At 51.4% G+C, this 22,790-nt stretch overlaps 1 protein-coding gene across 1 annotated transcript; it reads left to right on the top strand.

Moving 5' to 3' along the window:
• The first annotated feature begins 4,068 nt into the window (after positions 1–4,068).
• Positions 4,069–14,383, top strand: C1QTNF2 (C1q and TNF related 2). Its single transcript, XM_040604867.1, has 3 exons — positions 4,069–4,419; positions 10,626–10,874; positions 12,211–14,383. The coding sequence occupies exons 2-3, from the start codon at positions 10,634–10,636 to the stop codon at positions 12,822–12,824; spliced, it is 855 nt and encodes a 284-aa protein (XP_040460801.1). The 5' UTR covers positions 4,069–4,419; positions 10,626–10,633; the 3' UTR covers positions 12,825–14,383.
• Positions 14,384–22,790: the final 8,407 nt, after the last annotated feature.

The following is a 22,790-nucleotide window of genomic DNA, read 5'->3' as shown; positions in this document are numbered from 1 at the left end:
CCAAGCCGGGGGAGCAAAACGGTGCCTCCGGCCGGCACCCCAGTTTGCCCAGCTGTGCCTTCAGGCTTTACAGGTCTCATGCCGGGCATGTGCAGGAGCAGAAGCACTGGGCTGCAGGATTTAACGCCCAAGAGGCGGCACAGCCCCAACGTATAGTCTGCCGATGCATTAATATTTTCTTAGTATTTTAGGAATAGCTGAAAGACCATTTTTAACAAATTATCAATTCTCTGAGAACAGAAAAGCCAGCTCTAATGCAAAATTCCCTGCTTGGAAAACAGCAGCAGGAGAAGGGATTTTATCTGTAGCTGTTACTATCCCCACAGACTGTCACTGCTTGCATACAACGTAAGTGATTTTTCACTCGTCTCTGGGGGATGCTCCTGTGCCCTGAAGGATAGAGACACTGTACCATGACACGGGTAAATGACATTTGTCACTGGCTTTCCTGACTTAGACAAAGGCTGCCCGTGTCCTCAGGTACTGAGATTGCTGATGATGATGCTACAGACTCCAGAAGTAGGGCTGAAGTTTTTTGTATTTTGGGAAATACGGGGCACTTTCAGAAGAGTCTTTTCTCATCTGACTACGTTATTAGACACTTAGGCAGGAGCCGATTGCAGCAAGTCAGAAAGATTGCTGAATTTCACTTTGAGTTAGAAGGGGCATGAGACAACGGAAAAAACTCCAACCTTAACACACCTTCTGCACTGTGCTTGCAGTGGTTCCCCGGTGCCTGGGCTGGTTCCCACTGCCCTCGTCCTAAAATAAGCTCTTAATGGGTTAGGGCTGCAGTTCCTAAGCAGAGCTAATGGTCCCGAGGGCATACTTTAAGTTTAAACAGAGATTTGACTCACTTTTATGGGAGCTTTTGGAGAGGGACAATCACTCTCTGAAGACTGCTCACAGACCTCCAAACTCCTTTTAGGCAGGGCAATAAAAATGACTCAGATCACCATTCCACGCTAAGCCAGGAGGCCTGCTGGGTAGAAAAACTGTTTTTCCTTCCCATTAGTGTCTCCCAAAAGAACGCCAAAGCCCCTACACTTTCAAGAGCGGTACCTTGTGTTGCCACTGCCTGGTGCAATCGGACGGCTGCACTTCGGGCTGCCTCCAGCATTTGCAGAGTCGTTTTATTTGGTTACAAGGTCGCTGCTGCGAGGTTGGTGTCTGTAACGGTGAAATGTGTCAGTGCTCGGAAAGCAAACAGGGAACATCCACAGTCCCCTCTGCCACCGCGGGGCAGGAGCCCACGATCTCCCACCTCTGGGCACTCGCGCTGCCCACCCAAAGCGCATGTGCAGGCGACACCGGAGCTAAAATTACGCTTTTTACTCTGCAGGTGCTGGATGAGGCACCTTCCCCTGCCCCACCAGCCACACGTCCCCCCAACAAGCGTTATTTAAAGCCGCCGTGCGTTGTGCTGGGGGTGCTGGCAGGGGACTGCGAGGGGCGGCGTGGGCAGGATGGCTTTGCTGCTCTGGAGGGAGCACCACAAGCCCCAGTGGCTCATCCACAGTAGGGACCTGCACCCCCCATCCTCTGCGTGTCCTGTGAGGGTCTGCCAAGGCGGGCGCCAGCCCGAGCAGCTCCCCATGCCGCGGCATGAGCCACCTTCCCGTGATCGACGGGCAAACCACCACCCCGGCAAGGAGGTTTTTGCTAAAAAGCAGCACAGGAGGGGCATGATCCCTTTGCAACGCCTCCTGCAATGTCTAGCTGCAACAACATGAACAGAAGACCAAGATTCAGAGCTGCGCTGTTCCACCGTGGACGGGCAGTTTATTTATTTAACGAAGCATGCTGCCAAACGTGCTCCCCGGCAGGGCCCAGGACCCCGCGTGCTCGGCGTGGCCCTGCAGCACAGACATATTTTCCATCTGCCTGGCAGGAGCTTCCCAGCGCTGCCTCTCCCCGCACTGCCAAACTAGGTCAGGCTCTCGCTGCGTCCACATGCTGTGGATCTGGGCACGAAATCACCAGCAACCACAAATTCCCAGTCACACCTCAGCCTGCCTGGCAGAACTGCTGTTATTTTCAAGCATCGTTTCATCCCTGGCCCATTTCGGACTCATCCCAAAGTGCCGGTGCCCCAGCACAGCTGCCATGGGGCAGGCTGGGAATAACCAGCAGAGATTTTTCTTCCCAACAACGTTAGTGTCTGGGGAAGCTGCTGTGGCTTCCCAGGACAATTCAACTGGCACCCTGCAAAGCCCACGGGAAATTTTCATCCGGTTTCATAGGGAACCAGAGGCAGGACCCCCACCGTACAATGCCTTGAGCCTTTAGGCTGACTCCAGCCTCACACCTGGCTGGAAGAGGCTGTCCAAGAGAGCTGGGCTCCTACAGACTTCATGGAAACAAGCAAAAAGTGACAATTCCTGTTTTGACGGATCACCAGAGCTGTCCCAGGGGAGAGCAGGTCCCAGAACCCATGCCTGGGGGCGTCCCCACCTGCGGTCACCCCAGCGCTGGGGTCAGTGTGGCCCCGGGCAGCTCCCACAGGCGTGCCAGAGCTCTGCAGCCACATGGCAGCTTGGCTAAACCAGCCCTTAGGGCAGTGGACGGGAAGGTGGTCACTGCAGGGGTTTGGGGAGGGGGGGTGTTCTCGAAGTTGCTCAGTAGCAGGACACGCGGCTGAGCCATCAGGCAGCCGGGGGCCAGCTCTGGAGGAGCTCTGCAGGACCACCAGCACCGCCCTGTGCTTCCTCCACCAAACGTTCCCACCCCCCAAGAGCAGCCAAACCGATTACAGCTCCCAAAGCAAACTGTATCCATTCCCACCGTGTTCCAACAGCAACTTCAGGGAAAAGCTTAAAAAAAAAAAAAAAACAAACCACAACAGCTCTGATAAGGATGAGTTCTGGCAGAGTAAGGAATGATACTTGCAGTGTGCTCCCAACCAGCCAATGATCTGCACTGAGCAGAAAATATTTGCTGGCTGCAGAGCAGCAGAGCAGGCTCTGGAGCCCTGCCACTGAGCACACGCTGTCCCCCAAGCCCACGCAGGATCCTGGCCAGGACAGAGTGAGAACCACGCACCTGAAACAGGGACTGCAGGCTGCAGCCAGGAGCACCAGCGACCTGCTGTGGGTGGGCGATGAGAGCCCCAGGGCCACCACTGCCCTGCCAGAAGGGTGACGGGTCCCCATCACCTCCCACCCCGCCAGCCCGGGCACCCGTCATGTCTGAGTCATCTCACAGTTCCCGTGTAGACTCTCCCCATCACTCCCGTAATAAGGTAACTCCAGTCTGTACCGACCCTGGCAGCACCACAGAGCATCCTGCAAAGCAGGGAGGGAGGGAGGGAGGGGTGAGCAGGGTCAGGAAACTCTTCACCCCCCGTTTGCCTTTCTGTACCTCCCCAGGGGCTGTCAGGGAAGCGCTGCCAATTTTGAGAGCTGTAAGGCATTTGCAGATTCCGGGTTTAATGTGCTGGTGTAAGCCAGGACACTGACCCTGCTCGGGGCTGTAGCACCGTGACTTGCTGCAGCTGAGAGGCAAGAAGGGACAGGGGTTTACTGCGACCCAACACTTCTGTGGTGGCAGAGCTCAAGCTGAACTCCAGCTTGACACTGCTGGTGTCACTACCTTACCTCCAGCAGTTGCTAGGGTGTTTGTAATTGCTTTGCAAACTTAAACCAAACTCCCAACCCTTTCTAAAGACAGAAGCATTCCCACCCTGCCATCCCTATGGCAATGTCTCCATGGTTCCTCTTGTGCATCCGCCTGAAGCAGCACTGAGGTACACGCAGTTTCCTCTCAAAATCTGCATTTGCAAAGCTGCTGCTTCACTGCTATGTCCTGTAATTCAAGCCTGGGGTGATGTGCCTGGGTTTGTCTAAGTTGTTTCGGAAGAAGCAAGCGTCCCCCTTAGGACAAGACTGGCTTCCCTTGCCAATGCTCCAGGATCAAGCATCGCAGTTGCTGCCCAGCTTGATCTGCGTTACCATCCCCTGACACACGGCCTGCGCAGGCAGCAGCTACAGCGCGGAGGGGCCGAAGCTGTCAGAAATGATCGAGGCAGCTCCTGAGCCTTGACTGCAAGGGAGAGAGAGAAAGGGAAAAACTCCTCAAGCACCAAGAGCTTCCCAGCCATATGTGCATAAAAATTTCTTCCCGTGCCACGTGACAAGAGGAAGAGGCGCAGACCCATTACACAATAATAAAAATATGCCTTTAGCAACGTTGAGCCAAAACGTGGAGCTGATGCAGGAAGCTAGCAATCCACACAAAAAGGAGTAAAACGGTAATAAAACAGAAAGACCAAAGTCACTATTGCACACCCCTCGGAAGGACACCGCTGTGGCAGGACAGGGCTTGGGCTCCGCGTGTGACAGCGATCTGCAGCAAAACATCTGCTTGAAACTGTGTAGGTTTCCAGCGCCTGTCAAGAACCCGCTGAAGAGATTAATTGTGGTGAGTAGATGAACTTTTCCTTCTTTTTTTCTCCCGCCTTTTAACCTTAACTTTGAAAACTTCCCAAATAAGGTCTAAGTCCCCGAGTGCTCAGGTTTCCAGTGCCTGCACAGGAATCCGCAAAGGCAACAGTCGCCAGGCAAAAGAAATACTCCAGGAAGGAAACATTCCTCAGACTTTTTGCTGGGAGCACCCACCTCATACAGCTGAAACCACAGCCTCTGTCTTCGCTTTGGTACAGATCCAGCAGTTTCTGTGGAGCTTTAGCTCAGGGCTGGGGAAGGTTTGCCACGGGCATCCCCGGCTGCCTAAAGCTGGGACAGTGATACATCGCTCTCCTTTGACATTGCTTTCTGCAACAGGAGGTAACAGATCAAGCCCCTACCTGGGATAACGAATGGCTTATATCAGAAATTAAATACATCCCTTTCAGCTGCTGTCACCCGCAGCACACCTGATTTCATCTAAACCAGCCCCACCTGCCCACGGGCTCCTTGAGCCCCAGGGCAACCAAGAGGGAGGCTCACAGGGATAATGATTACTTTGAAGGCTAATTAAGGTGCCTTGAGGTAAGCTGGGAAATTGTGAAGCAAGATCGTGTTTTATTTAAGAAAGCCTCGAGTATTGAAAGGAAATGGCGTAGAAAGTCACAGTTGTTCATTCCCTGCTGGGTCCCCTCCCATCCTGCTCCCCTCTCTCTCCAAGCAGCAATCTCCCCCAGACTGTCTCCTCTTCTTTCCCCCACTACACCTTTCCCCCCATGGGCAGGCACACACCCCGCTGCCTGGCACAGGGCGGCTTCCCCAGCCAAAACCCACCCTCCGGCTACTGGACGTGCCACCAACTGGACGTGCCACCAAACCACCCCACGGCAGGCGAGCCCTCAGGGACCTTCCCTCTGATGGGATTTCAGCCCAGCCGCCCTGTAAGCACCAGAAAGTACAACTGATCCTTCGCACGTGAGGCTTACTCTTACAGGCAAAATCTTTTCTGACAGAAACACCTTTTTAATGCATATAGATCTCGACAACCCTTCTGGCTCCTTAATGAAGCAGCTCGGGAAGCTCACCTGCAGCAGGGCTGGGGTGAGTTGCACAGGGGCTTGCAGGAGGCGTGCAGAGCAGGGTGCTGCGGCAGCCGAAGCTATAGGGGACACAGGGACAGAGGTACGGGCTCCCAGGCTCCTGCCCTTGAGGCTGCTCCAGCAGCAGCAACTCCATCCCACGCCACAGCAGCCAGCAGAAATGGGAGCCCTGTGGGGACACAGCTCCTAGGGAGGGAGGCTCTCGGGTGACAGAGGGATGCACCATAGCTCCGGCGACAAGGAGGACGCACAGAAAAGCCCTTGGAGAGCATGGGTTTGCAGGCCCCCTGCACAGATGCTCCATGTGCTACAGAAGCTCATGGGATGCTCAGGTTTCAGCATGGAGAGGTCGGTTCCAATTCCTGCTGAGGGCACAAGTGTCTGCTTGGAGCAGGCTGGCGGGACAGCTGGGGAGGCGGGCAGCCCCCCCACTGCCAGTGTCCCTGAGGAAAGCTGAGCCCCAGCCCCTGGGAGGGAGAGCCAGGGCACGGGGCTGCCTCTGCTGAGGGCTTGGGCTCCAGCAGGAGGAGAAGGACCCACCGGAGCAGCAAGCAATGACAACAAAATGTCCTAAAACAGAACGAGGGGATCACGTACGGGCCATGGGGCAGAGTCAGAAAAACCCATTTTAGACACAATCTTGCTTTGAGTCATTTATTATATTGTGCTATGTAATTGTAGCAAAGGCCCCCGAATATGTGGCTCGTTGGGAAGAGAGACGCTAGTAAAGGCTCAGCTCTGCCTGCACTGCGCCTGCAAATCAGAGACGCTCTGTCTTTATTGCTTTATTTTCCCTGAGGTGCACTCTGAAGGTGTGTTCCAGCTCAGGAGAGAACATTTTCCAAAACTGTCCCTTTCCTGGTTTGCTTCCCAACAACCATTCCCCAAAATTACCCAGTGGAGGTCCATAGCACAGTTTTCCAGACTACATTGATCCCAGGGGATGCCCTGGACCCAGAGCAGCAATTTCCACTGATTCAGCTGAACCAGGCCACAGGGAACCATTGTCTCTCAAACCCAGATGACAGACACCTGTCACTCCACCTGTCTGCCTCATACTTCCACCTCAGGGCCCAGATGTTTGCAGCACATTCTGGAGCCTCTGTCCTTTCTCTCTGGGTGGAAGTTTGACCCAGCTATGCTCCAAACATCAGGTCTCAGCCAGAGCCTACCTAGCACCTGGCAGCTCAGAGGGTCTTTCCTCCAAGATCCTCTACCTCAGAGCAACTCAGTGCTGCCCTTGTCCATCATGTGTCCACCACGAGTTGTACCATCTCCTGAGCCCAAGGGTTTAGTCTTCTTCAACCAAGCAACCTAGTAAGCGCCATTGCTGCCAAATATATCAGAAGACATCATTTCAGTGTGACTTAATGGATGGATATTTTTAAGTATTGGGAAGAAAAGCATTTCTGTGTGCATGAGATCTTGCCCATCACCAACATGCTGTCAGCGAGGGAGAGGCACTCCACACGTGAAGGGCCAGAGCACCTCTGCACTGGCCCAAGCTCAGCACCAACCCCTCGATAACCTCCAGTGGGTCCTGGTGCTCTGCAGGGGGGAAGCTGGGGCCTGGCCAGCCATGCCTACCTGCCGACACCTCAGCCAGCTCCTTCCAGTGAACCTGGTCTGCTTCCTTTTCCCATGCTGAAGTCGGTGCCCGAAGTCAGTGCTGTCCCTGGACGCTGAGGAGCTGAACACTTGCACTTCAGCGGCAGGTACACGCTCCAGCCACCACAGCCCCCTTGCCCATCAGACAGCGCAGGTCCCCTCCCGTCCCCTGGCAGTCCTCCCCCACCAGCCCGCTCCCGTCACCTCCTGGGCACGGTGCGCCCTTCTGCACGACAGGCATCGGTCATGGCCAAAAAGTCTGCAAAACCCTATTAGCAAAGACATTCATTAAAATGTCATTAGAAAAGGGAGACCTCAGCTGAAAGCACGCTGCACGGCTTGCTGCCCGTACTGCGGAGAGGAAAGATGCTGATCTGTTTCCAATTTGCTTCTTGGAGCTCATCATACATTCTATATCGAGGAGCAATTTTCCTTTTAAGGTGGAGCAGCATGAGGTTTGTTTTCTTTCAGAGAGATTTCTTTAAGAGGTTATTTATAGATCCTCTTGTGAATGTGACTGTGCTTTGCATCCCACACGCACGGCTGTGATCTGGGATGAAACGTTCTTGTGGAGCCGTTAATTAACACCGACTCAGGAGCTGCACCAGAGCATGGCTCCAGGTAGCTGCATTTTCCCCATCTATGTAAGTACCGGTACTACTGATCTCCCAGCCTCGGGGTATTTCGTCTTTGCCACTTTTTACCCCGTCAGGTCAACTAGCTGGGTTGTCTGAAGGCAGCAGAAGTACTTCTGATAGGAAAATAAGAAAAGGAGCTGCCCTCTTGCCCATTTCTTCTCCACGTGAAGCAGTCCCAGCTTTCTCCCAGGTTGTGCTCCACAACGACATTTTTCCTTGCCACAACTTATTAGTGTCATCCACCTCCAGATGCCTCTCACTTCTCTTCTGCCCCGTTTGAAGTGGTTTCTGGGAAGCAGGGATGTAGCTTGCCTTGGGATCTCCCCACTCTGCCAGGCATTTTAACACCTTGTTCCTTTCTGTGAACTGAGAAGCCTTTATTCAACTGTCCGTATTAATACTGGTTGGTGATTTCCACCTCACAAGACCATTAAATTGATACCTTTCCCCAACAGCAAATAAACTTAGATGTAAGAAAAGCAAAAGAGAGCTGAAGAACAAAATATCTTAGCAGATGATCCAGCCCAGAGATCTGTTTTGAATTTCCCACTCCTCTGCATGTACTTAATTATACATATCGCAGGACTGGGGGGCTCCCACTCGGCATTAATATGTAGCATATTGCTCGCTGGATTTGGAGCATGTAACATGCATTTCCTCCCCCTTCAGGAGCTGATACCAGGATAAGGGCGCTAAAGCCAACATGAAATTTATACAATACTTTAATCATCTTATTTCAGTGCAGGAGTTAAGCATAACACTGCTGGAGAGATGCTGAAGCCTCCTAGTATTTGATGTAATGCCAGGCAGGACTTTGCCTGGCCAAAAGGCCACTGGCAGACTGAAAGGTCTGGGATATCCCGGCTCATCTTCTATTGCATCTGCGTTTAACTACAGATTTGCTTCAGCACCAAAGTTTGAAGCAATAGATGAAAGGCAGTTTGCTTGCTTTTCAACCCTCCCTTACATTCTGTATTTTGTTAGCAGGACTTGGGGATGTGATAAGAAGACCCGTGCAAACAGATGATTTTTGAAAAAAGTTTAACCTCCTGCCATCAGAGGTAGCTGTAATAAGGGAAAAGACCAAATTTCATAGGATTCTTTTCCATCAAATAAGACTGTGCACCTCTTAGCCCAGGGGTAGGAGTTGTATCAAAGTGATACGTGGCTAATTCCTTTAAAAAAAAAAAAAAAATCTTTTGGCCTTAGCTTGATCTCCCCTAATCAAAGAGCTACTGAGCAAAGAGTGAACCAGCCACAGATTCGTATGGGGCGGTTTCAGGCTTTGTGTCTCATCTCTCCAAGGGCTACTCCAGCTACAGAAGCTGAGAGAAAGAAATGGGGCCAGGGGGTGCCTTTCATCCCCTCACCAGCTTGCTCCTTACAGCTGGAAAAGAGCCCGACTCCCTCAGCATCTCCCCTCATGGCCAGTGCCCGATGGGGAGCACCGGCTCTACTGGGGAGCTGGTGGCCATGGCCATAACCTCCCTCCCTGGCAGAGCAAAGGGCGTGGGGAGGGGATGGCAGGAGCACCTTCACCCATGGGTGGTCTGAAACTGATACCATAGGGGAAATTCCCTTTTTTACTATATCTGTAATCACGTGCAGAACCCAAATGCTACTTTATATGCTTGTAATACCCAGAGGCTCAGGTGGGTCAAGCATGAAGGTGGGCTGTCATCAATCAGCCTGGTCTGGGGCATCTTCTCCAAGCTGCTGATGCATCTGAGCACTCATTCAAGATGCAGTGGAGTTACTCAGAAGCTGCACAGGCAGCACAGCGATTTACAAACAGCTCCATGTGCAGACAACCAGAGGGATAATTTACTGTATAATAACTGTTCTGTATCATTAGCAGGTTCATGGGAATAGCTTTATTCCAGAAATAATTTTCTATTGCTACATCCCCATCTGGGAGTGGAGTGAGACAAGCCCAGGAGGCTCAGCCTCAAGCTGTGAGTGAAGGCAGAGCCTGGAGCTCAAAAAAAAAGCCCTTGGCATTTCCTCTGCTTGAAGCAATGGCTCACTTTACAGAGCCTGGAGACTAACAGCAGCGGGTTTTTAACAGTTACCCGTCTCTCCAAGGTGACTGTTAGCAGCAAACATCAAGGCTGAGCTGCTGCCCACCCCCCCCCCCCCCCCCCCGAGAGGCAGGTCAGCCCTGTGAGAGGTTGGAACACCACCGTTCCGCGGTGGTGCGGTGTTGAGGTGTGGGGGTGTGGCGGAGGCTGCAGTGGGGCGCTCACGGCCGCGGGGGCAGCTGCCCCCCGATGCTGCGGGCTGTGCAGCACCGTGCGGTGGGCTGCAGTGAGGGCAGGGACACTCCGCGAGCCAAAGGGCTCCATTCCTACTGCCAGGCAAAACGCGTCGAGGACTGCCTTGGCCCGAAGCCTCCACAAACCCATCTTCTAAATTCAGCCATGCCTCCCACGGTGGGTTTTGGGCTTGGTAAGCAACCCCAGTGACCCCACCGCACAGCAGGTCTTGCTGAGGAAGTTTACACCGAGCCCCCTTCTCCTTCCTCCGCTCCGCTAGTGCCGAGCAGCTCCTTGTGCACCCCTGCGCCATCACTGCTTGTGTTTCAGGGGAAAGGAGGCCCAGGGGACAAAACAGAACAAGGGATGGCCACAGGTATGGACTTAGAGAAGAGCAAGTTTGAAAAAAATATTGGTCAGATCTAGAAAACTCCATGAGCCAAATCCTTGGATTCATATCACACCAAAACAAACAGCTCTCCCACCCCACCGACAAAAGCTCAGTTATCTCCCATTTTCACGCAAGTCTCTACAACACCCCATCCCGGTGGAGGGGCCACCACCGTACCCTCACATGCTGGCTACGGCACATCACAGCCACGTCCCGTCTCCTCCTCACAGGCTGCGCCATGATCTCTGCTGTCCTCCTCCTCTGGACTGTGCCTTGCGTGGCAAACCACATCCTTGGGGGCTTTGCCAAGGGAGCACTGCAGGAAGGGCCACAGCTAGCATGCAGCCTGCCGGGACCCCCCGGGCCACCTGGCCCCCCCGGCGCACCCGGGGCTCCAGGGACGGTCGGCAGGATGGGCTTCCCGGGCAAAGATGGCAAGGACGGCAGGGATGGCGATAAAGGCGAGCACGGTGATGAAGGTAAGAGAAAAGCGCTTCTTAACACAACAAGGGTAAAATGTAAGAGCGATAGTGCGACAGCCCAGTTAACAGCAACTTGTCACCCCAAATCTGAGTGCCAGGACAGACCACATCTCATAGGAAACTCTTCTAGAAATTTCCACTCTCCTCCCTCCAACATCTCACACTTCCCAGCTCCTGCCGGGGGGTTCAGACCAGCGCTATTTGCAGATAGCACCTTACTGCTGTACGCCGTTGCTAACGGCTGCACTTCGTTACGAAGTGAGATTTTCCCTGCTCTAATATACACCCTCGGGATGAGACAAAGCGGTGGCCTCTGATGCCTGCTCTCAAGAAAAACAAAGTCAGGAGAAAAAAAATTAAGTACTTTCTCCCCAGAGCAGTCTAGCGGGGGGACAGGCATTGCTCCGACCACGCTCAATCTAAATCAAAGCAAAACAACCCTCTCTGACCCTGAGGTGGGGCGCTCCTTTAGACCCAGCTTACAGTCGGTAAGCATCAGGACCAGCTGCGGTGGGAGAACAGTGATTTCCCATTGCCACACTAGAGTGCACTCCTGGTTCAGCATTACACCAGCGCGCCAATGCTGGGTCTCACTCTCTTCTCCTACTCCCAAAACAGGGAATCTGGAGAACAAGTTTCTACCCACAGCTTGTATTTAAATCTACTTTTGCCACAGCAGGGCAAGAGGCAGGGTATAAATCCCCACAAATTTGTCTTCTATCAGGCAGTACCATAATCAGCACTGACCACCAGTTTCAGCATCACTGTGACAGCCCAACTCACTTCTCATCTCAAGGCAATCCCAGCACCAGGTGTCTTCTGGTTCATGACTCGGTCATCCCCCAGCTAGGCTGAGCTTTTTACTACACCTGTGTTATTTTTTTTAAACAACAGTTTCATGTTAAATGTAAAAAAAAAAAAAAAAAGAGAGAGACAGAAAATGAAAAGTACTCCATCTGCTCCAAGCTACATTCCAAAAGCTTCACAAACCTGCCCCACTCCTGAAAACCCCAAACATTTAAAGCTTGTTCTTGGCTAGCTTTATAATTAATTACTCCTTTTTCTCAAGTGAGACAGATAATCGAACCAGCCTTTTGGTCCTTGAAAGGGACAGACTGTCCTGCTCCAAGTCCCATTGTCCTTATGCCAACTGCCCACCTAACACGGTTAGTCACTCCTGACAGATGTCCAGCCCCAGGTGCTATTTCATTTGGATTCTCACTAGCAAGGTTTTCCTCCTACATGAAAATGTATGGCTGCAACAATACAACCCCTTTCCACTTGCCGTATCATCTCTTTCACTGAAAAATTTACAAGGTTATTTGTCTTCTAGGTCCACAAGGCAGGACAGGAAACCCCGGCAAGCCAGGACCAAAGGGGAAAGCAGGAGCTATTGGCAAGGCTGGCCCACGAGGACCCAAAGGTTTAAAGGGTAATCCTGGAAAAAACGGGGCACCGGGAAAGAAAGGGCCCAAAGGGAACAAGGGTGAGGCGGGGATGCCAGGACCCTGCACCTGTAATGCCAACAAAGCCAAATCTGCCTTCTCTGTGGCGGTCTCAAAGAGCTACCCCAGGGAGAGGCTGCCCATCAAATTTGACAGGATCCTAATGAACGAGGGAGGACATTACAACGCTTCCAGTGGGAAATTCATATGCAGCATCCCAGGTATTTACTACTTCACTTATGATATCACTTTGGCCAACAAACATTTGGCTATCGGCTTGGTCCACAACGGGCAGTACCGGATCAAGACTTTTGATGCCAACACTGGGAACCATGATGTTGCCTCTGGATCAACCATCCTTTCTCTGAAGCAGGAGGATGAGGTATGGCTGCAAATCTTTTACTCAGAACAAAACGGGCTCTTTTACGATCCCTACTGGACAGACAGCTTATTTACTGGCTTCCTGATATATCCTGATCAAGATTATCTCAATGAAGTATAGAATGAGAAACAAGCCTCTGGGAAAAAGTAGGAAATTAATGAGAATTCAGTCCAGCAAAGTGCAGCCTGTACATGGACATGTGTGGAATTACCATCAAGTCTACATTTTTGGCGCTAACAGCCTGCATTGGCTATTTAGATATTTACTTGATGTCATCCATTAGTCCGCAGGGTACTGGGACCAGTAGGACTCACCTTTAAGCAGCCTCATGAATCTCTCAATCTTGAAGCCACCCATTTGACGTTTTCCATGATGTTTCTGACATGCCACGGACATGTAACTCAAATACTGGTGCAGAATGCTTTCATTATGACATATTACTATAAAGCATGGAAACCAACAACCATGTCCTGAAAGCTGAGCTCAGAAGTGCCATTGATGCTGGAGAGTGTATCCCTGCGCCTCCCCCCCGACACCCCCCCAACAGCCCCATAATAGTAATAAACCTTGGTAATACAGAGTTACACTTTGCCAACTACTTAAGAGTCAGGAAGTTGTCAGCCGAAGCTGTACGAGTAGTTCTCAGCCTCATCAAAGCAGTGCTAATAAGCAAAGGCACCTGGTCTAAATAGGGAATGACACAAAAGGGAGCTGTCCTTTTGAAGGTTAAAGGTAAGGCTCCTCGTAAGACACAAGCTGTTGCACTGAGCTCCACTGGCGTTTCTCAGACTTCAGCCTCGATACACCAGCGCTGGAGTCCTGTATCTGGTTTTAGACCAGTGTTGGCAAGCTGTCACCAGCGCCTAAACTGGACTGTGCAAGCCAAGTATCTGTGTGGGCTTCCGAGCCACGGTGGAGGATGAATTTTACAGATAAGACTCAACTGTCAAAGACAGCAGGAACCTTCACCAGCAGAAACAGGTTAATTGATAGTCCCTCTCCCTCATCCCTGCCAGCTTTTGCTGGAAGGAGGTACATGTGGTGCTGCTGAGATCCTCCTCAAGGGCTTGATGCTGCAGCTAGACACTACCTTACTGCTACTTTGCTTTTTTGATGTTGTATGTCAGATATTACAGGTGCTTCAGAAGCAATGTTTTGGTTCTAAACTGTATGGAAAAAAAACCCTGAGAAGTCAAAAGCTGAACTTTTGCTCAGCTGAGCTTTTCGCTTTTGCTAAGCTGAGCTTAGCCTTTTTTTTTTTCCTCCTCTGTATCAGCTAATACAGGGACATGCTCCAAAATGGTTTGCTATTGCCAGAGGAAAGAGTTCTCGTGCTACACAGCCACTCAGGCTGGCTGCCTTGCCCCGGGGCGTCCAACACTCCTGTAACACAGAGCTCGCTCTCAGCAGCCAGATGGAAGGAGTCTCTTCCTCACTGTCAGGTGCATCTTCCTGGTTTCCAGTCATACTTCTCATCTCCTTTATCACTTGATGAAAATTCTCATGAGCTTCCAGCTCCTCTAATCCTCATATTTAGGCATTGAAGGGATATCCCGTAAGAACAAAGATTTTTCTTTTTCAGTCTTACTTTCACAGCTCCAAATATTTGCATGATGTTTATGAAGTACAGTAATTGTTTTATATCTTACAAAAGTCTTTTCAAATACATTTTATAAAATAAAGCTGAACAAAAGTACTGCTGGAATAGTCTTGATATTTATAAGAGTGGTTTCCCAGAAGGTATTTCAAAACTGTTACAGATTCCACCGGCACCATTGGGTTTGGTGATGAATTCTGCAAGGGCTGGTGCAACAGGAGGATTCCCCTCCTCCCAGCCCAGCAAACTGAGGAACACAATGAGTTTTCTTCTCTCTGTGCAAGAAAACCTGCAAGGTAGAAGCATAGGATCTGTCTGTTCCCCTGCAGCTGCTCACCCAGATGGCAGGTGTGCTTTTCCTGACAGTGGTTGCTCAGATTATATATTTAATAAATATAATATATATGAAATAATATAAATAATACCCGGGGCGTCCTGGGGTGCATCTGCAGGCAGCTTCCCAAAGGCAGCAGCAGTTCAAGAACTGCATTTCTCCCCCATTGCCCAGCGCCACACTCCCACCCTGGCAGCCCAGCGTGGGACATGCCTGCTCCGAGCTGCAGGCAGGTCTCTACCCGACACAGGTCCCCCAGCAACAGCACGTCTTTGTCTTTGGGGCAGCTCAAGGGAGGTGGTGGGACACATGGGAGGATGCCACCTCCCCACATCCCCGCGCCGCTGCTCTGCACCCAAAGCACAGTACAGCTTTAGTTCATCCAGCACGCTGCTGGCTAAGGACAGAGCCTTGCTTCCCTCCCCACTTCTTTCCCCTGTATTCAGTGCATTGCCCAGCTCCAAAAGTGGGTAGTTTTGAGTTTGGCTTTTTTTAATTATTATTGTTTGTGGTTTATTTGTAGACAAGTTAGTTCCCCACTGATTTGTATGAGCTGAACCCACTTGGCCCCGGGCAGGTACCAGGGCTAGGAGGGGATGGGAGAGCACCACAGGGAGTAAGCGAGAACAGGAGGGTGGAGGGGACGCAGCAGCGAGCAATTAGATCCACAATTAGATCCCTGTAGCTGCTCAGCCTTCCCTTCTCGTCCCCAGAAAAGGCCCCAGCAGGGAGCGTTTCCTCCGGGCATCAGCCCTTTCAGAGGGACACAGCTTGGTTTCCCCAGATGAGAAGCAAACGGGGTTATTAACTGTCTGGCAAAGCATCCTTTTTATCCCAGTGACAAGGAAAACCTGCAAACAAGTCTTAAGTCTGGAATATCAAAATGCAAATTATAAAGGGAACCACTGACCCCCGCTGAGTGCTCAGTTCGACAGCACTTGCTTCCAGCTGGGGCTACGAGGTCCTTCCCACCAGAGCAGTACTGGGAGCCACATGGGAACTGCCCCGGCCACCCCACCGGCTCACCAGGACACCCTCTGTGCTGCACAGCTCAAACCCAGCCCTGAGCATCTGCTGCCATCGAGGAGTGCGAGCAATGGAAACCCAAACTCACAAAGTACAGCAGGCAGGAGGGAGAGGGACAGCTTCTCCGGACTGTGCACCCTCCCACAGGGCTGAAGGCATTGGAAGGTGCCAGGTATCGTAAGTATTTCTGTGAGAAAGGCCTGAGCGTTTGAAGTGATACATGCAGGTTCCTCTGAAAAAAGATGAATTTCCTCTTATGATGCCTGATAAGCAACTTGCACGCTGAACAAGATGTCTCCACTCAGCCCAATCCTGCAAGAAGAACCACGTGAAGCAGCTGTGGGCTCCCCTCCTGCTGCCTCCCCCAGGGGAGGAGGGAGGGAAGGGCAGCCCAAGGACAAGTGTGTCTGGGTGCCTACAGGGCCAGTCATTGAAATATTACAAGGGGGGGGGGGGGGGGCAAATGCCACGCAAAACTCAAAATGACTGGCTCAGACTTGGAGGATTTTAAAAATAACACATTCTGGCTCGCTTCTGCATCTTCAAGCCACATTTTAGTTTGTGCTGCTATTGTCCTCCAGCCAAGCATTTATTTACTTTTGTTTTAAACTGAAAGTGAGATTTACATAAAGTCTTTTTATTCCAGAAACACAAAGTTTCTGGAAAGCCACCAAATAAAGAGCCCTGGGTTTCACAGCCAAGCTGACCCAAGACAGCCCCACTCCACGGCAGGCTGCGTGCTCCAGGAGCTGCCTGCACCTCGGGCACGGTGGGGAAGAGCTGGGAGCAGCGGTAGCTGGGGCAGCACGTGGGCAGATGCCACCAGGGAAGAAGGAGGAACGTCCTGGCTGAACAGGATGCCACCCACAGCTGCCACAGTTGCACAAGACCTGTTATGCTGCAGCATCTTCCTTCACCGCAAGCATCGGAGCTGCCCTTTGCACCACGTTTTGGCACAAGTGAGTCCCTCTGACACAGCCGGCGTGCCGGGGCAGGGAGGCAGGGAAAGGCAGGAGCTCCCACCTTCAGTGTGCAGCCAGCAGCAGAGAAAAGGCTCGGCTGGCTCAGCTCATGGCTCGTTAGAGACCAGCATGGACCTGGCTGTGAGCACGTGTGCTGCCCAGGTCCCGTCCGAAGCAGAGGTGGCTTCTTCTGCCACAGGATCTTGTCTCCACTGCCATGGAGCCTTCATCCCACATCCATCCCCAGTGCCACGTGGCAGCATGCTTCCAGCTCAGGCAAAGCTGTGATTCCGAACTGTCTGAGCACTCTGCACAGACATCAGCAGGGTGGGCAGTGCTCAGTGCTGGGTGAGCCCCAGGACAGCTCTTCCTGCCTGGTGCAGCTTCTGACCCCTTAACTCAGCCTCCCAAAGCCCTTTTCCTCCTCGTCAGGGCTGAGCTACGCAAAAGGACCTCAGGGGTAGGTTGTTGGGGGTTTTGTTGGTTTTTTGGGGTTTTTTTGTTTGTTTTTGTTTTTTTTTTTTTTAAAAAAACACATATTTCAATGCTAAGAATGAAAAGAAAAAATAAACATAAAATATTTTCACTGTGCAAATTAACATTAACCATGGAGTCAATGTACATGGGGTATCTGGAAATTAACGATGCAGTGTCACAGCTGGAAACAAAGGAAAGGAGCCAGAACAAGGTGGCACCTCCCCTGTGCAGCCCTGGCCATGTGTCCCACACACTGCCCCGAGATCTGGCACTGCTGAGCTTCAGCACTCACCCAAGCAGACCCAGCAGATCACAGAACAGTTCGGGTTAGAAGGGACCTTAAAGATCAAGTCTTAAAGTCCAACCCCTCCCAACCATGGGCAGGGACACCTTCCACCAGGGCAGGGTGCTCAGAGCCCCATCCAGCCTGGCCCTGAGCATCCCAGGGATGGGGCATCCACAGCTGCTCTGGGCAGCCTGTGCCAGTGTTGCACCACCCTCATTGTAAAATATTTCTTCCTTATATCTAATCTAAATCTAGTCTCTTCATGTTTAAAGCTGTTGCCCCTTGTCCTGTCATGATGTCGTGTTTCGGAAGCCTCCAATCATAATGGGTATAGCTATGAAGAAAATTAGTAGACCTGCCCATCTTCTCCCTCCACTTGGCAGGTGTACATCCTAGGAGCCATCAATTTTGTCTTCAACTCTTTGATTGTATCTTCCTTCTGGGGGATTAAGGGACTAAGGCGGACCCAGGTGCATTCACCAGTCACCCTGGTTTGTGCTGCTCCCCAGGTGAGCCCATCTCAGTTACACCAGTTAACACTCAATAGTCAGCACCCCAATGTTAAAAAAAAAAATAAATAAGTCTCTTCTTTCTGTTCTTCCAGGTTTTGTCAATGCTGCCCCGCTAAGTAACACCATCGCCCTGAAGACCATGTCCTGGCAGGCCCACGGTAACGTTTCACAGCCCTGGGGGCTGCATGGCAGCTGGTGCTTCTCTGCACCATCCCCGCTGTCCGACCTCCTGGCAGCTCCCAGCCCCTTCCCACTGCCAAGGGCCATTCCTGCACTTGAAACAAGCCAGGTCCAACAGTACAAACTGCAGAGTTACATCAGGACAGCACAAGCCTGTGCCCCACAGCTCTCAGTGCCCCACTCCAACACTCCTGTAACCTCATTAATGGCCCTGTCCTTTCTCCCTGCATTTTTTCAGCAACTGTGTGTGGGAGAGGTCATGTCCCCTGGGTGCTTGACAGGCAGGTAGAGAAGTGAAAGACCTCTACAAGGAAGGACATGTTCACAGAGTTTCTAATTTCCACATACACCACTGGCTGAGAGGAGGAACGAGGAACTGAGTGCTCGGACCAGGAAGGAGCAGGGGCGAGGGGATGGTGTGCCCGAAGGGGATGCTCAGGCAGGTGGCTGACTGGTGCATCCTGCCAGCTCTCAGGCACAAAGCTCAGATGTTTCAGGCTGCTGGGCAGGACGGCCCATGAGCCTCCCCTGGGGGTTCTCAATGCCCCAAGGCAAGGCACAAGCACCCCAACTCAATCCACTCAGCATCAGCAGAAAGTTAGGAACTGCAACCATTTAAAAGCCTTTGAATAAAACAGGCTTTTCAAGCTACACAGAAGTGCAGCAGCATTTTCCTTAAACCCCAGGATACCATCTGTAATGCTGCTCTTGTATGGTCACAGGCTTAGCCTGGGATGGATGCACACCCAGCAGCAGCTCAAGGGGGTCAAAGCCCATCATAGCAGCCAGGCTTAATAACTACAGTTCCTAAAGACAGTCTTAATCCTGTAACTTTGTTTCTTAAAAAAAAAACAAAAACAAACAACAACAAAGAAAAAAACCATAACAAAACATTCATAGCTTGCTTCTACCCATAGCACAGGAAAGCAGGTTGCAGCTCTCCAGCCCCAGGAGCCCCACAGGGAAAGGGGCAGCTCTGCTCTCACCTGCCTTCATCCCTGCCGTCCGCAGGGGCACAGAGCCTTTGAGCACTGTGCTGAACAGCTGCGTGTTAAACCCGGTCCCACTAAGTCAGTAAAGCAAGGGCACAGCTCCGTGCAGCTCACAGGATCTTCCCTGTGTGTGTTTTACTGCACCAGGTGCCCACCACCCAGCCCCACCAGTGCTGGCTCTTGGATGGAGCAGGACCAGCCACGTTTGGGCACAGCTCCACAAGCCACATTATCCCAGTTTAGCACTGTTAAAGGAAGAGGTCCTGCTTACTTCTTGCCACTCAGGCCTGTACCTCCACACTGCTTGCTTTGCACTGGCTTCAGATTGCTCTGTGAACCAGCATCACTTCCTAAAAACACAGAAAACTAACCTAGTAGAAAAACTAGGTAAGGCAGATCAGATAACAAAAATACACAAGAACTAGCAGAGGAACTACACAGGAAGGGCAGTAGAAGGTACAGATAGACATTCAGAACCAGAGCTAATAAAGCTCTTCCCCTTATCAGCAAAAAAAAATTTACATTGTGTAAAGGAACTCAAATTGGCTTAAAATAGGTGCTCAAGGTGTTGCTGAGCCAATCTAGCTTTGGGGTCCTGGTGAAATGGGAGGCACCTGGGCAACAACAAGCTGAGCTGCTCACCTGGGGCTGGGGGCTGTGCAGGTACGAGGGGGTGCCTGTCTGCACTGGCCTCACTGGCTGTGAAGGATGTTTCTCTCCCACTCCAGTAGCAGGTGAGGTTGAGGGGTGAACAAGTGTCTTTTTGATGTCTTACACACAGGTGGAGCCTCCCTGGCAGGAGCACAGGTGCTGCCTGTGCTGTACCTCAGACTTGACTTAAAAAGGCCTCTTTTTTTTTTTTTTTTTCTTTTTCTTTTTTTCCCCTGTGCTCCGCCAAGAGCAGACCAGCTCCTCGCTGACACAGGCACAGCCTCCCTGTGCTTGGTGCTGCCGTTTACCACAGCACTGCCACCGCATCGCCCCCCAGCCCAGCCTGGCCCCTCCTGGCCCCCACGCTGAGTAAGGTGCAGGTAAGGTGCCGGTTGCCTGAGCCACTGGGTCACTTTGTGGCTGATGTTCTCAGTTATTTGCAGATGGCTTTGTTGCCAAAAAGCGATTTTATCGCCCCAGCACTCAGAATGTTAGCACTAGCGGTGAAGTTGTTAACTTGCTTAGTTAAACTGATTTCTAAGGGGAAACCCCTTGGTGTTAACAATTCCACGGAGTTACAAGCTCCACTTGCTTCAGTGAGGTTTTACTGACTCTGTGCCTGTGCTTTACCTAACCGTGACTTACTGATGCTGAAAGAGTAACGTAAAACTTCTCAAAGTTCATATAAACTCTATGCAAACCTACTCTGGGAATCTCCATGGGATTTTACTTTTACCTCTCTCTGTTTTTTCAAAACATTTGAAAATTAAATCAACGCAGTGGTGGCTAAAGCCTGTATTTTAACCCAAACTTCTCTGATTATATCAGAACCTGATGAGGATTTGAATGATCCCGGTTGGGTGGAAAAAGACAGACTGTAGCTGGAGTCAGTTTTACAATGCCAACGAGTTAATGTCTGTGTGTTCGTTTGACTGTCTCATGGAAGAGTACTGGATTCCCCAGGCTGCGTATGGCCTTGCTGGCACTCCCTCCCTCAAAGTAACACAATTCCAAGGTTCAAGGCTGTGTCTGAGCTCTTATCAAGCCCAGAATTACTGCTCTCACTCATTCGTTACTGTGAATATTTTATGAGATCAAAGACGCTGTCAGTTGGGTGTTTTTTAAATCAACAGGGCAGTCTATCTGAGCCCTGCTGACAGCTGTGCTACAGAAAGGAGAACCTCATTCGTTATTTGTTTTCATTTTTAATGTTAATACAGTTGCTGAAGGAAAATTTTGACACATCATACTAAATTTTCAAATGAAACAAATGAAACAAATGAGCCATATTCTGGAAAAATAAAATATTTTGGCTGCAAAATTAAAAACCAACATTATATGGAGCATTTTATTATTTCACATGGATACTCAAGATTTCTTAAAAAATGCAAAAGTTTTAAACCAATAGATGCTATGGACATGAATTTCTGAAAATCCCTATCATGCTGATGTTATCGAAACTTTATTTCAAAGAACTGATACTCTCTTTCAAATAATACTATTGGTTTGATTTACACTCAGTTGAAAAACCCTGAGAATTATATTGCTACAATACACGTATATAAAAAGTGTTAGAGGAAATCAATATATTATTGTATGAACCATGAACAGAGTACTTGTAAAGAAAAGGTCTGGTTGCTACTCAACAAAATAGTTATGCACGTGCTCAGTTTTAAGCAAAGAGACCAGATGGTTTTTTCTTTGCCTTAATTTAAGGCACCTGAGTACTTTGTTTAAGGGATACTGGGATGTACTTAAAAGAAAATACAAGAAAATTATTTCTGATGGACACTTGGTGGCAGCTTTTATCTGTAAGCTTAATAGCTCTTGCCACTTAACTTCATTGCTTTTCCTTTATAGTAGGGGACAAGGCAGCAAACAAAGTCTATAAACAACCGGGGTATGTTTTCCCCAGAAGATGATCTGGTTAACAACTTTCTTTGATCACAAAAATATTTTCCCAGGAACACTAAAATCAACACAAATATTTATTTTGACTGAAGCTGCCAGACTTCTGTTGTTTCTTTCTTTTAGGAAACTGAGGGACAAATGTTTTGTGAAGTTCTTTGCAAATTTGAGTGCAGAATGGGAATTTATTTTTTTTTTTAAAAAAAAAAAGTCCTCATCTAAAAATGAAGTTTAGTTATTTAAACAGGAAAGCCACTGCTAGGCCTGGTAAACTTTCTCATGAGAATTCTTTATCCTTAACGGATAAACAATGAGGTTTGGGTGTAAAACAGGTTGTGCGGTGGGGTTTTTCCCCTCTTTTCTGGCTTCTGGAGTTGCTGGAGTGCTAAGAAAGCCTTGCTGGAAGGTTCCGTTTGGCCTCGGGAGCTGTGCCTGGCAGCCCCGGGGCTCTGGATTAACCCTTGACAAGGGGGGGGTCCGGGGGGTCCCACGGTCCCGGGGCCAAGCTGCGACGGACACCCGGGGCCTGGGAGCTTCGGCCGGGCTGTGCCCCGACGGCGAACCACGGAGCTCTGGGGTCCCGCTGCTGCTGGAGCTGCGTGGCGGGGGGGACCCGGGGGACGACTCTGAGGGGCGGGGGGGTGGTGGTGGCCCCCGTCCCGACCCCAGGCCGCGAGCTGCGGGTGGCACCTCGAGAGCAGCGGGAAGCGCGTGCTGCTGGGTGTGTGTGGGTGTGTGGGTGTGTGTGTGTGTGTGTGCAGGCCCCGACGGGCGGCCCGGCGCAGCGGGGGGAGGGGGGGAGCCACCGGCCGAGGGGATGCTGGCCCGCTCGCTCCCTCCTGCCAGCGCTGCGGGTGCCGAGTACCCCGAGCCCTCACTGCCGGGGGCAGCTCTGCGTCCCGTGGCCGCCGGCACGACCCCCCGCAGCCCAGCCGGCCGCGCCCGGGGGTCGCCGTGCGCCCCGACACGCCCGTCCCGTCCGGGGGCTCCTGCCGGCGGGGGCCGGGCGCTGCGCGCACAGGTGCTGCAGGAGCGCTGGGGCACGGCGGGGAAGGAAAAATGCCCCTGCCCGCGGCAGCCGGCTGTTAATTAGCGCCAATTAAGGGCGGAGGGGGGCAGCAGCGCTCCACCTCCCCCTCCCCCCCGCCAGCTGCGGGGCTC

This window comes from Falco naumanni, chromosome 8 (assembly GCF_017639655.2).
Source record: "Falco naumanni isolate bFalNau1 chromosome 8, bFalNau1.pat, whole genome shotgun sequence".
Classification (NCBI taxonomy): domain Eukaryota; kingdom Metazoa; phylum Chordata; class Aves; order Falconiformes; family Falconidae; genus Falco; species Falco naumanni.
This window is presented reverse-complemented; position numbering and strand designations above follow the sequence as displayed.